At 44.1% G+C, this 14,448-nt stretch overlaps 4 protein-coding genes across 4 annotated transcripts; 1 reads left to right on the forward strand and 3 right to left on the reverse strand.

Moving 5' to 3' along the window:
- Window positions 1-630: 630 nt before the first annotated feature.
- On the reverse strand, window positions 631-1,698 carry MYCFIDRAFT_26081 (uncharacterized protein; the record flags this gene model as incomplete). Its single annotated transcript, XM_007921537.1, has 1 exon — window positions 631-1,698. One exon carries the CDS (start codon window positions 1,696-1,698, stop codon window positions 631-633), a length of 1,068 nt encoding a protein of 355 aa, XP_007919728.1.
- Window positions 1,699-2,461: 763 nt separating this feature from the next.
- On the forward strand, window positions 2,462-3,127 carry MYCFIDRAFT_26280 (uncharacterized protein; the record flags this gene model as incomplete). Its single annotated transcript, XM_007921553.1, has 1 exon — window positions 2,462-3,127. The coding sequence occupies one exon, from the start codon at window positions 2,462-2,464 to the stop codon at window positions 3,125-3,127; it is 666 nt and encodes a 221-aa protein (XP_007919744.1).
- Window positions 3,128-3,157: 30 nt separating this feature from the next.
- On the reverse strand, window positions 3,158-4,105 carry MYCFIDRAFT_170949 (uncharacterized protein; the record flags this gene model as incomplete). The annotated part of the gene is made up of 10 exons (XM_007923901.1): window positions 3,158-3,221; window positions 3,256-3,308; window positions 3,346-3,394; window positions 3,429-3,438; window positions 3,480-3,517; window positions 3,549-3,654; window positions 3,696-3,863; window positions 3,901-3,919; window positions 3,955-4,066; window positions 4,095-4,105. 10 exons carry the CDS (start codon window positions 4,103-4,105, stop codon window positions 3,158-3,160), a joined length of 630 nt encoding a protein of 209 aa, XP_007922092.1.
- A 9,793-nt stretch (window positions 4,106-13,898) lies between these two features.
- MYCFIDRAFT_170950 (uncharacterized protein) lies at window positions 13,899-14,186 on the reverse strand (the record flags this gene model as incomplete). Its single annotated transcript, XM_007923902.1, has 5 exons — window positions 13,899-13,913; window positions 13,944-13,995; window positions 14,034-14,054; window positions 14,081-14,094; window positions 14,121-14,186. The coding sequence occupies 5 exons, from the start codon at window positions 14,184-14,186 to the stop codon at window positions 13,899-13,901; spliced, it is 168 nt and encodes a 55-aa protein (XP_007922093.1).
- Between the last annotated feature and the right edge of the window lie 262 nt (window positions 14,187-14,448).

The following is a 14,448-nucleotide window of genomic DNA, read 5'->3' on the forward strand; positions in this document are numbered from 1 at the left end:
CCCTTGTCAACTATTAACCGGAGTTTCTAGTGCGAGTTCCGCGCGCAGTAGCGTGGAAGCACATCGAAGAAAGGCCTAACAGGGGCAATAAATGAATACAGGTCAACAAGAATACCTCGTATTCGGTGCAATCTAACTTCAATTCAGGACACCGCCAGCCATCTTTTGAATCCTAGGCTCCGAGAAGTAGGATTGAAAAAAAAAATCAGAAGCCGCCACTACAATCAAGAACCCACCAGAACCGTCGATCGCTCACCGCCTCGAACAGCCTTCATATCAATCAGGTCACATCGATCTCTCCGAACCAGAACCACGCCAATCCATCCCTGTCGACACCGCTATTCTATCCTATCAACCGAAAATTTTCATCCCATCCTCCTCTCGAATTCTCCCGGAGTAGATACATGTATGTTAGCGTTGAATTATATTTTGTGAAATCACGTTTTTATCTGTCATGAATTATTGTATGAAGAAAGGTAATGATGGGTAGAATGCGATTGAAAGTCTTGGTCGTTGAGGGGTGATAAGGAAATGACGATTACGATATCGCTTGGGTTCGCGAGGAGGAGGTAGTGTAGAAAGAATCGTGCAAGCATTCTCACGACCTCTCATTTACCACTTTCCTCTACTCTACAAATCCTCCCTCTCCATCTCCACCCACCCAATCACCCCCGTCTTGGGATGACAATTCACATACTCAAACCCACACTCCCCCTCCTTAAGTATCCAAACCTCATGCCACGTCATGAATTTCCTCTCCTCCCCAAACATCTTCGCATGTCTCATCGAACCGTTAAAAATCGCCAAATGACTCGCATGTCTGGACGCCCATTTTTCCAAATCGGCCCAGTTCTTATGGAAGCCGCAGGCGCACGTTTCTTTGATAAGATCTCCTTGGGAGTTGAGGTTTTGGAGGAAGCGGAGTCCGAGGGTTCCGGTTTCGAGGGGGTGGTCCCAGAGGTATTGCATTCCGGTCATGAGGGTTTTTTGGAGGTTTTGTTCGTAGGCGAGGCGTTCGGTTTCGTTGCATTGCTCCCACCATTGGCCCGAACGGATGTGGCACATGTTGTCGTAGTTTGTGCCGGTGAGGCGTTGATTGAAACCTTGGGGTGGTGGGGATGGGGTTTTGATGGCTTTGGGGGTTGGGAAGAGGTCGTGGGCTGAGGCTGGGATTCTGTCTCGTCCTGCGCCCCAGTATGCGGTCAGGTTGTGGGGTGGTTGTTCTGTGTTTGGGAGTTGCGCGAGGCCGGGCTTGTGGTCAAGTCTTGCATAATTTGTTTCGAGCCTTTCTACCGGAGCAGCGAAATGCTCGATCCAGAGTCCGACGTCTGCTTTGTCTTGTCCGAGCCCGGTCCAGAGATCAGTCAGCTTGAGTTGGGCGAGTGCGGCATGGTAGCCTTCTTTTGAGGTCCAGTATGCGACCCATACTCTGGAGTCTACCAAGTCGAAGCCATGCGTGACTCGGAATGTATCGATGATCGGAGGAGTTGAGTTGGAGTTCAGGATGTCTTCAATCACCTTCTCGGCCCTTTCTCGAGCAGCAGTATTGCCTCTATGACATTGTGCTCCAACGTAGATTGTGTATATTCGATCTACAGATGGAGGCAACTTTAAAGACCATCTAGGCACGGGAACTTGGTGATTCTTTGGCTGTTTGAGAGGATATGTGCGCTGTTCAGGTTCGCCAATTGAGCCCATTTTGGCAGTCTTATGGAATCCTCGCTCGTACCTGTGAGAGACACTTGGTGAGGGCTTTGGTGTCAGCACTCTTCGATGAGATGAACGGAGACGGCAACATGATCTGCGGGTCACGGCGACAGCTTTACCAATGTGCCCCTCCCCTCGTCACTGTAGAACTACCTCACTAGGCTTTTTGACCAGAGGAGCTCGCTGGTACTGGCATGCTTACGGCAGGCACAAGCGACACCAGCGATCGAAGCAAGCTTGTCCATAGTTCTTCTATACGCGACTGGCTTGAGATGCTCCGTGTCGTTGCTGTTGCCAGCAGGCATATCGAGAGAGAAGGTGAAGCAGGGGGAACAACGACCGAGGTCGGCAGAAGCGGCCCGCAACTCCGAATTGCTGGGGTTCTCTCGTTTCGAGCAGCAGCGGAAGAATTGACATGGCATCACCACTGCTCTTCAATGTTTTGTCAGGCCGGACAGTATACAGCATGATGTACGCCGAACTCAGGGATCACGACGTTCTATGTGCCCGTGCCTCATGCTAGGGCATGACACGCGTCGGAGCGTGTACTGTATACCAAAACATCGAGGTGCTGCCGTGGAAAGGTATTAAAAATGAGCAATGCCAAGCCGCCAGTATGCAAGTCATGCGTGTCACGGTATCGTCTCTCGAATATATGAAGAACCCTCTTGTTCTCTTCCGCACGGTCTGAGCACAAAAATCTCTAACGCATCAGTCACTGCCTGGGCTGGCTGGAATAGGAGGAGTCGCCATCATGACTACCAGCAAGATCATTGTAGCCCCCGCCGAGGATGCCGACATGTCAAGAATTTTCGACATCACGACTCTAGCATTCGCACGGAACGAGCCTGTATGGGATGCCATGTGGCCAAACCACTGGACCGAGGAGGGAAAACGGCAAGGCGTGGAGCGAATGCTCAAAATCAAGAATACCGACCCCTGCACGACATACATCAAAGCCGTAGATTCCGAGACTGGGGAAATCTTGGGAATGGCGAAATGGCTGGTTTTCAATGAGAAATTGCCGGCCTCGAGGACTTTCGAAGGCGGGACTGGTGACTATTGGCCGGATGAAGAAGAGGCACGATATGCCAAGACAATGGCTGAAATTTTCGTTCGAGAGCGCAATGCGTATATTGAGTCTACAAAGGGGAAGATCGTGTCGTTGGATATTTTGACGGTGGATCCTGCTCATCAAAGAAAGCAAGTTGGAGATGCTTTGGTTAAATGGGGCCTCGCGAAAGCAGATGAGCTGGGCTACGATGCTATTGTTGAATCTAGCGTTTATGGTCGGAGACTATATGAGAAGAACGGCTACGTGTGGCAGAAAGATGTCACGATTCAGGTGCCAGGTTATGAAGGCAAGCGACCTGCTGGCGGCTTTGCTTGGATGATTCGACCGAAGAGAACAACTGCATGAATGGCTGCAACTCAGGACTGCCACATTCATTCAAACACGCACCATCTTCATGTCGGCTCCACGAGGGGATTGAGCGCAACATAGACGCCCGGTGCTCACCTGACTGAAGGCATACCGTAGAATGTGACTGGGGAGACCGAGTCGCCGAAAAGTATGAGTCGGTGCCATCACGTGTAGAGATCTGAGCATATCTAAATAGCATATCTAAACTAAACCACTAGACCTAGAGCGCAAAAATGTTGAGGCAGAGCTGAACATTCTTTCCTACTTTGGAATACATTTGATGGCTAATCCAGGACACGCGAGACTGACTCCGGGGGATTTAGAGCTGCGAAATCTAACTAGCTCAAACGATCAAGAAATGTGTAGATCTCGACTACTGCAGCTTCGCTTCCGGAAATTTCTTCAATAGCCGCCGAACGCCCTTGCAAGTGTGTAGTGATGAGGCAGCGAACCGGAGCATAGCGTGCGTGAATAGCCATCTCTCTGGTGCAGTTGTATCAAAGCAAGATTTCCTGCTTCTTCGCCTGCAGTGTGATCCATTCTAGGAAGGTCGGATAAAGGACACATAAGCTGCTGCACCACTGACACAAATTCCAGACTTCCAGTACCTCTTGTTTTGAGCTTCGTGCAGCAATGCCCTTGAGCCTTGACGAAGAATTTGGGCATGCCTTCCCTGTCGAGGCCACGACGATGCCGCATGCCGCATGCCCCGGGCCCCGATGCCGATGAACTGCTCATCAAGGAGCGAGTGAAATATCAGCTCAACACACCCACGTCCAGGTCACGGGACTGAGAGAGCATGCGGCAAGGGTGAGGAATCACACGGCTTGTCCACTCGGCTGGGCGTGGCGCGGCGCAGAAGAAATGTGATGGGCTCCATCCTTCGAAATAGGCGGGCGGCTACATCGGACAGCAGCGGAACGGCTCTCGCTAGAACTGGAACATGACGAACAAACACGTGCACCGAAGTTTCATGGAAGAAAAGGCTCGTTTCGTGGGGCCCAAATTTAATACCGCACGATTAGCGTTCCTAAACAGGATGTTTGTTTACTTCTCGGCATATATATACACATCTTCCAGTCGCGTTCTTCCTCTTTCCTATATTAACCTCGCTACTATAAGTACTGTCCCTCCCTCTGTTTACTACTAATTTTAACGCATAGGACGATATATATCGTAGACGCGGTATATATATTTCGCGTAGGGGTCCCTTTCCGGCATTTTAGCCGAGAAATTTAACCTCGCTATCGCTAATTTTATCCGCTCCGCCCTCCCTCTTCCTCTACTTAGAAGGCCTCTTTACTCGATAGGTAAAGAATAGTAGGGGCCCCCGCTAGCCGAGACCGTCGGACGGAGGGGACTCCCCGAGCCTACGAGGGAGGGGAGGCGCTACCTATAAGGTATGCTCGAGGCGTAGGGGTACTATTCTACGCGAGATATAGGCCCCTTCCGCTAGAGGCTATTAGTATCTTTGTTTTTAAAAACGTTACGAATAAATATATATTAAAAGTAACGTATATATATCGTAAATCTCGTCTAATTTATTTACTATCCTCCGTATTCTATAGTACGTTACCCTTCGCAACGAGCGTAGGGGTTAAAAGATAATATATACGGTATTAAATTTAGGCCCGTTTCGTAAGGTGTTAGGGCTAAAGAGGCTATACGTAATTGGCATATAACTAGGCCGAGTAAAGCTAGGGTCTCGATGCCTTAGGTAGGGCTTAGCGCTTAGCGTTAGGCTAACTCTCCTACCTTCCTCCCTCTCCTTCTAGATCCTTATCGAATACTACTTATACCTACTACTACCCTATCTACCTGCTAACATAACCCTTCTTATATAGTATTCGATCCACCCTTTAAGGGTAGCAGCTAGATAGTCCTAATTTCAAGCTTTTAGCGGTATAGCTACGAACAAGACTAATCTAACTATATTGCGCCCGAAGAACGGGACCTATACATACTATTCTATCGAAACAACCGTACCAATTATTAAGCAAGGCCTTCTATACGGCCTATTATACTAAGTCAATCGCACTAAGCCGATATCTACTAATTCCGCTATATCCGTATCTTAGGGGCCTATAATATATTATTAGTGTTACCCCCTATTACAATAATAGCCGGCTCGTTACGAAGTAACAACAACCGTGCTACCGCTAGCAGCGCTAGCAATAACAACGCTAGTAGCATAGTTCCCGCTAAAGTGCCTGCTAAAGTGCCTCCTACTAAAGAGCCTACCGGAGAGCCTATTAAAGAAGAACCTATAATTCTAGGTAACGACCTAGAATTGCCTGTCGACGACATTCTTAACAATATTATTAACCGTCGATATAGCTAACTAGCCTTTAGCCCCTAACTAGTAGGGAGACTTTAAGAAGCTACCTAAAACAGGCTTACTGCCCTACGTTAAGAATAACAGCTAAAGGATAATCTCCTCGAGATTCGCCGCCTATAGGAAGCCCTAACAACTACTGCTAGACTAGAACTAGTAGCAGGACCTTTTATTTAAAAGAAGGATGCTAAGCTTAAAGACTGTACCGTATTTGATAGCTCTAGCCGCAAGCAGTATAATAATTACATACGTAATTGTGAATTGAACTAGCGGAATGCACTAAGGGCCCTACTAGACGACTATTCGCTAGTCGTCTATGCTATACAATACATTAATAGAGACCCAAAACGCACCTAGGATAACTATTTCGACTCCCTTACTAATTAGACCGCTATTTAGTGGCAAGACTACAAGACTATTATACTAGACACCCTTAGAAACCCTATACTAAGGCAACAATACGCTTAGGACTAATACCTTCGAGCTAAACAAAAGACTGATTAATCGGCTCGCTTATTTAAGGCCTATTTAAAGATCCTTAAGGACGATTTGCTAGCTAAGACCGACTCTATCTAGATTTCCGAAATACGCCCTAAATTGCGATAGGAATTAGTCCTTAAATTGGACCGCCGTCGTATATTCGAATAGGCTAACCTAATACGCATTTAATTTATAGTCGAAGTGGAAACAGCCGAACGGGCTGTTTAGCTCTAACAACGACTAGAATCGAGGATCCGACTAGCTAGTACTAACCGCGGCAATCGTAGTAGCCGCGGAGGAAACTAAGGTTCCTACTATAACAACAATGCTAATAATAGGAACAGTAACAATAACCGTAGAAGAGGCTGTAGCCGCCGGCTATATAGAGGAGGCCGCGATAGGGGCCGTAGAAGGGGCTCGTATCCCTATAATACTAACCGCTCTACTAACAATAACAACAGCTACGGTAGTCTACTAACCGGGTTGAAGTGCTTTAACTATAATAGCACTAGCTATCTACTAGGCTAATACGACAAACCTAAGGATTAGGCCCGAATCGACTATACTGCCGCTAAGCACCGTAAGCACCTTTTAGCCGCTAATGCTACCCCTATCGGTCCTTCGAAAAAAGAGTAAGCGCCGCACTAACTGTTAGCCTTATACGGCGTAAGACTATCGACATTGTGCTAGCTATTATACGTACCTGTCTTATATCTAGGCGCGATACTAACTATAAGGCAAAGGTTATGCTAGACCCCGGAAATTCAGTTAGTGCCCTTATTAGCTATCGCCTAGCTAAGCAATTAGACCTCCGACAACTGCCGAAAACTAACCTACTAACCCTTACTTAGTTTAATAACGCTCGGTACTTAACCTATAGGGCCTACTATGTTCCTATAGTTCTAAAAGACGACCTCGGAAATGAACGCCTACTGAACTTCACTGCCTACGCGGTAGATATAGACAGCCTTCTATCCGACATTGTTATTAGCAACCCTGTTCTTAAGTACTATGCTATAGTTATAGACTTAGGCAGTTAACAATAGCGATTTAGAATCGCTAGGAAAGAGGACATTGAATACATCGACATTAGCGAGTGTCCTAATAATATTAGGGTCCTGTTTATTAGCAACCTAATACTAGCCTCCGCCTTAGCTAATCCGACTACCGACCTGCTCGGTAGTAATAACGATAAACCTGTGCCCCCTAATAGCATAGACCCTAATTAGCTCGAACGTATACTAGTGCCTATTCGAGAGACCTATATTAATATATTTAAATATTACCTAGTATCGATATTGCCTATATTCAAGGAGACAGATTATAAGATTAATATTATAGAGGGCAAGAAGGTTCCTTTTAGCCCCCTCTACAACCTTAGTAAACGAGAGCTTGCTATATTGCGTAAGTACCTAGAGGAAAACCTAGCTAATAGTCGCATTCGGTATAGTAACAGCCCTGCTAGCGCCCCTATCCTATTCGTACTAAAGAAGGATAGTAGCCTACGCCTCTATATCGATTATCGTAGGCTTAATGCTGTTACTATTAAAGATCGCTGTCTACTTCCTCTTATTAATAAGACCCTCGATCGCCTTTCTAGTGCCTACTACTATACTATATTAGACATTAAGGACGCCTATTACCGCATTCGTATTCGCAAGGGCGATAAATAGAAGACAGCCTTTCGCACTCGCTATAGCCATTTCGAGTACTTAGTTATGCTATTTAGGCTAGCCAATGCCCCTGCTATATTCTAGTCCTACATCAATCGGGCCCTATTAGGCCTATTAGATCACCTCTGTATAGTTTACCTAGATAATATCCTAGTTTATATACACTTACCTAACATTGCGGAGTACTAGGCTACAGTCCGCAAGGTCCTTAACCGCCTACGAGCCTATAGACTGTATTACAAGCCTTCTAAATGCACCTTTACTACTAAGGAGGTAGCCTTCCTTAGTTTTATCGTATTAACTAATAGTGTTAAGGCTAATCCTAATCGAATTAAGACTATTACTAAATAGCCAACACCTACTAGTATCAAAGAGCTTCAATTATTCCTAGGTTTTGCTAACTTCTACCGTCGATTTATCGAAGGTTACTCGCGGCACGTAATACTACTAACGGAACTTACTAAAACTAAGGCCAACCTAACTAGAGAGTTTAAATAGACTAATAGAGCATAAGCCGCTTTTAACGGTTTAAAGAAGCGATTTACTAAAGTCCCTCTGTTACACTATTTTATACTAAACAAGCAGATCCGGATTAAGACTAACGCTTTACAGTTCGCTATATTAGCTATAATGTCCTAGCAGTCAGATAGTAACTACTACTAGCACCTAATTGCCTTCTTCTCGAGGAAGATAATTAATACTAAGCGTCGCTACGAGACCTACGAGTAAGAGCTCTTAGCTATTATTAAAGCCTTTAAGCACTAGCGCTATTATCTCGATAGTGCCTAGCATACTATTTAGGTCTATACGGACTATAACAACCTCCGTAGAATTACGAAGGTTACTAGGGTTATAGGTCGATAGGCTAGATAGGCCGTCTACCTCGCTAGGTTTGATTTTAATATATTATATCGGCTAGGCGTAAGCAACCCTACTAATAGCCTATCGAGGCGACCTAATTACGATAGCGGGACTTAGCAATCTATTAATTTATTGTTTCCAACCCTGCAGTATAAGATTGCTATAGCCCGTATTGTTAATAAGCACGCGTAGGATAAGCGGCTTACCGGACTCCGCGACGGCTTGAAGTATATTAATGCTCTTGCTATATTAATAGTGCGTATTAAGGCAAGAGCTAAGGATACAGATAGGAGAAGTTATAATAACTCCCTAGTCGATATCGCTATATACAGTAACAGCGATTAAAGCACTAATGCAGTTAATCCGGCTGCTAGTGCTATTAGATGTATATAATGCGTACCTCGTTTAATAGCGAGGGTGCTGTTAAATGACCTTATAAATGGGGATAGTCAATTGTTTATAGATAAGCTGTTACGGGCTTAGTAGAGGGACGCCTTTGCTACTAAACGTATAAACAAGCTTATAAGTAGGCGAAAGACTCGATCTAGTAAGAGTAATTAGTCGATCGACGACAAAGGTTACTTAAGGTTTAAGGGTAGATACTATGTCCCCGCTAAACAATCGATTAGACAAGAACTTCTTAAGCGACACTATAATAGTGAGCTTGCCGGTTACTATAGTATAGAGAGGTCGCACGAGCTACTATCGCGTATATACTACTAGCTAAATAGTAAGCGGGATATAAAGGACTACGTAAACACGTATGCCGTATATTAACGTATTAAGGCACCAAAGTATTAGCCTTTTAGCGAGTTGTCCTTATTGCTAATCTCTTACAAGCTATTTGCAGAGCTTATAATAGATTTTATTACAGGTCTTCCCCCTACTAAGCGAAGAGGAAGCAAAGATATCTTTAATACTATCCTAGTCGTTGTAGACCGGTTTACTAAGGGCGCTCGATACATCCCGGCGCGGAAAGATTGGACTACTATTAATATAGCAGAAGCGCTATAGAACAACATCTTCTATACCTATTAGGGGACCCCTAAAGGGATAGTCTCCGACCGAGGCTCGACATTTATATCTCATTATTAGAGTGAAATTTGCCTATAGCTAAGACTCAAGCATCGCCTATCTATAGCATTCTATCTACAAACAGATAGTCAGACCGAAAGGCAGAATGCTACGCTATAGCAGTACCTGCGTAGCTACATTAATAAGAACCCTAATAACTAGGTTAATCTCCTACAACTAGCCGAATTCGTGTATAACAACAGTATCTACTTATCTACTAAGGTGTTACCTTATTTCGCTATAATAGGAAGCAACCCTACGCTACTATAAGACCCCCTATCGCTCGAGGCCGAGCGTAAGGAAAGGGAAGCGCGTTAAGTACCCGAAATACTAGCGGCTATTAAGAGGGTTTAAAAGATGCGAGAAATCTATACTAAGATAGCCGAGAAGTTGACAAAGGCTTAAGAGTACTAAAAGACCTACTATAACAAACACTACCTTCTAATAACCTTTAAGCAAGGCGATATAGTTATGCTTAGTACAAAGAACCTCCGCATCCGCAAACACCTATTACCCGATAGTAAAACAAGGCCCAAGCTCGTACTAAGATACATTAGCCCATTCCGCATCCGAGAACCGAAGGGCATATAGGCCTACTAGTTATAGCTTCTACCCTATTACACTATCTATAACACCTTCTATATATCCCTCCTTAAGCTATACTATTAACGCGAAGGCGACGAAGCACCTGCTAAGTTAGAAGAAGTCTTAGCTAATAGTAAAGAACTATAGTCTATAGAACGTATCCTGCAGCACTAGACTAGGAAAGGCAAGAAGGAGTACCTATTAAGATAGCAAGGCTATTTACCTAAATAGGACTCGTAGGAAGCTAAAGCCTCTTTTAAAGACATAACTAAGTTGTTAGACGAGTATTAGACTAGTGTAAAGAATAAGAAGAAGGCTAAAAGCTCGTAATGTTACTAAGGCTTAGAATTAATAGCACCCCCGGGGTGCTATTAGCTAACTAATTAGAGGCCGACAAACTAGGACAATAAGACTACACTACTATAGTAGACGCGTACTAAGTATTAACAAACGCGCTATAACTGTTAACTAATCGCCTGCTCTTTTAAGGATTCTACCTCTTCCCTAATGCGCCCTATAGGTCCCCCTCTTGTTTTTTATTCTATCGAGGCCTCGAGACCTAAGCGTTCGACAAGGGCGACGTGCGCGCGCGTGCGAATGACGGTAATAAAGGTAATAGTATCGCGCTACGAGCTAGCAGTGCGCCGGCGGCCGGCGCGGCTATGTTAGTAACGGTATTATAGAGTGTGTTATTAGTCGAAGAAGGAAATCGAAAGCAAGGTAAAGTTAGCGCTAAGACGACTAGCGCTGCTATTATTAACATTACTTACTGTTATCGCTACGCCTATAGACACAACCTCACCTACACTACGAGCCTAAGGCACTCTTAATCAAAACTTTAATTAAAGCCTTAAGCCTATTAAAGGTTTAATTAAAACTTTGAGGCTAAGTCAAAACTTTGACTAAGCTAAAAGATTAAGCGACTAATAGACTAACTAAGGGCAAAACTATAGAGCTAAGCTAGCCGGGGTCGATCTTGCGGACAATAGGTTACTCCTCGATCTTTCCGACCCTTTAAGCGAGGCGAACCTCTACTACTACACTTATAATAGCCTTTACCTATAGAAACTAGAAGAACTAAGTTTTTTGAAAAGATATAATTAGTTAACACTTAAAGGCTACTAAACCTAACTAATTTGGGCTAGTAAAACTACGACAGTAAATAATAGCCCTCGTAATAATAAGAACAACCCTCGGAAGCGGACAAACCCTCGGAGCGGACATTTCTAGGTCTGTTAGAGTAGACGCAAAGAACTCGTACGACATTACTTAGAACGGAGGCAGTGCTGCAATACCTCGTACGTCTACCTGTTATAGTAGGGAAGACGCGCTCGTATTATAATTAGTCGATAGTCCTTAATTCTTATAGCTTTATATCCCTTTACTTTATTGTATATAAGGATAGCGCAGTTAGAGTTAGACGTTGTATTAGAAAGTGAGGTTTGATATAGTTATATAATTAGGTAGTTAAGTGTTTAATTTAGCGCGAGCTAAGCAGTCTATTAGACTTGCTAAGTTAGTAGCAATAGAGGTCGAAATTGACAGGCTACGAGGGCGCGGCCTTTAGAAGGGAAGCGTGTGTTAGGGCTAAAGAGGCTATACGTAATTGGTATGTAACTAGGCCGAGTAAAGCTAGGGTCTCGATACCTTAGGTAGGGCTTAGCGCTTGGCGTTAGGCCAACTCTCCTACCTTCCTCCCTCTCCTTCTAGATCCTTATCGAATACTACTTATACCTACTACCACCCTATCTACCTACTAATATAACCCTTCTTATATAAGGTAAGTTTTATACATGCCGTACTTACTTGCTAGAAATGTAAGGAACGTAACGAACTCTATTACGCGGGCGTATAGTAGTAATAAGAAGCTATTTATTATAACTATAGAGATTAAGAATAGTAGCAGTAATTTCGAGGTTGTAATAGACGTCTAGATAGGACAGGTAATTTAGGACCCTTATATATGCCTAAAACAGCTATATTAAATACGCGTATAGAGAAGGTGCGGCTAATTAGAGGATATAGAGAGCATAAAACTTCTTCGATAGCTCTTCGCGGCGTCTAGAAGGAGGTAGAGGGACAGACCGTAGTCGACGTTAACGGCTTAGTTAGCTTAGTTAGCGTTTGTTAAGGGATTGCAGTTTAGGAGAGGTTTAGGAGAGATAGAATACTCCTCTACGGCCCGAGAATAATATAGAGTAGGAAACTATATAGTACTATCGCGGTATCGGTATCTAGCGCTAGTAATAAGTTAAATCCTAAGGCATATACCTAGGTCCGTATATATACGCGGTACCCTATTTAGCGACTTCTCGCTTCTTCCGTAGACACTTAATTAACTATCGAATACATATACTTTAAGTAGTTATAAGCCCTCGACTGCTTCCGACCTAAGATAATAGTAAACACTTTTAAAGTAGGGGGTGCGACTAATACCGACAATTAAATAGCTAAGATAGCCGTTTCCGACTCGACTACTACGACTATCGCGACTAGCGGCATTCGCAAACTAATACCTACTAACTATTCCCTCTAGAGCGTCGACATTAAAGCCCTTCTACGGCGCTCTAAGCTACTAAAATATACGACGACTAATCGAGCTGCTATACTTAAAGATACGGCTTTAAAGGACGATTATAAAAAGAAGGTAGTAGACGCCGCTAACCTAATTACCCTTACTCTTAGCGACTCGATTAAAAGCCGCTTGTCTTCTGCTAATAGCGACTTTAATAATAGCTATTAGCTAATAGCTAAGATTAAGGCGATATACTAGCTAGATACGAAAACTAAGTACTTCTTATTATAGAAAGAGCTCTTTAGGCTAAAGTACGACGGCAAGGATATTAAGGCTTATATTGCAAAGATCCGGACACTTAGCGATCGTATTAAGTCCATTAATATTAAGCTTACTACCGATAAGCGCGACCTTCTAATTCTTATAATAATAGTTAGTCCGTATTACGATATACTAAGCTACTACTAGACTGTTAACCTAAAGGATATAACATTCGATAAGGCCTATACTAATCTACGCGACGATTGCCGCCGACAGCTTGCTTTAGACCCGATAGTTCCTACTAATTTAGCTAAAGCTAAGACTAAGACTAATAAGGCTAAGAAACAGCACTATAGCTACTATAAGAAGAAGCATAGTCTAACTTGCTTTAAGAAGAACCCTAAACAGGCACCTAACTAGTAGAAAGAAATGTAGAAGTAATAATAGTCTAATATAGCTATTGCGATACTATTTAACGACCCTCGACCTAATACTAAGCTAGCAACTAGAAAGAACTAGGCCTTCTAAACGACTAAACCTAAACCGACTAAACCTAAACCGACTAAACCTAAACCGACTAAACCTAAACCGACTAAACCTAATACGACTAAATAGCTGCTTTAAGTACCTACTTATAAGAAGTAGGGGGTATCGTAGCTACTAACTAAACCGCAATTAATACCTATCTACTAGAAGTAGGGGGTGCGGCGGCTAATTAACTAATTAACAACTATTATAAGGGCAAGATGCCTAGGTTAGATTAACTAAACTAAACAACTAATAAAAGGTATAATACCTAGGTTGCTAACTAAACTAAACAACTAATAAAGGGCAAGATGCCTAGGTTGCTAATTGACTAAACAACTAATAAAGGGTATAATGCCTAGGTTACTAATTAACTAAACAACTAATAAAGGGCATAATGCCTAGGTTGCTAACTAATTAACTAATTAAATAACTATTAGAAGGGCAGGATGCCTAGGTCTATGAATAATACCCCTTGTTTGATTTGAGCGACTTTGTATTCACCAACGTGCCTTGCATATGCACGAGGGGGTGAGTTGAATCCTGAGGCATATGCCTAGGTCCGTGCACACACGCGGCACCCTATTTAGCGACTTCTCGCTTCTTCCGTAGACACTCAATCAACTATCGAACACACACACTTCAAGTCAACAAGCTGCAGGTTGAAGGTTCTGCATACACGTAGCCGGGGTCGGGTGCAGGGAGGTGACGAATGTGGTGTTGAGGCTTCACGAGGCTTCCGTCCATCCCTTCCTAGTGGTTTGGAGGGTGCATGCAGGCGTGCAAAGTCACATGCGCTGACTATCCACTCGACTCTGGCGCTTGCCGTGGCGTCGCTCGTGCAGAGCCATGCTGCGCTGCGCTGCGAGCTCGCGGATCATCAGCTCAGCGGCAAATGCACCCACCATACCAACAGCCAACGCGCAGTCGTCGCGCTTCTGAGACCTCTGCTGCTTTTCTCCCTCACTCTCTGACGCTGCCCGCACCGTCGAGACCACCACCACCACCA

The sequence above is a fragment of the Pseudocercospora fijiensis genome (assembly GCF_000340215.1).
Source record: "Pseudocercospora fijiensis CIRAD86 unplaced genomic scaffold MYCFIscaffold_1, whole genome shotgun sequence".
Classification (NCBI taxonomy): Eukaryota; Fungi; Ascomycota; class Dothideomycetes; order Mycosphaerellales; family Mycosphaerellaceae; genus Pseudocercospora; species Pseudocercospora fijiensis.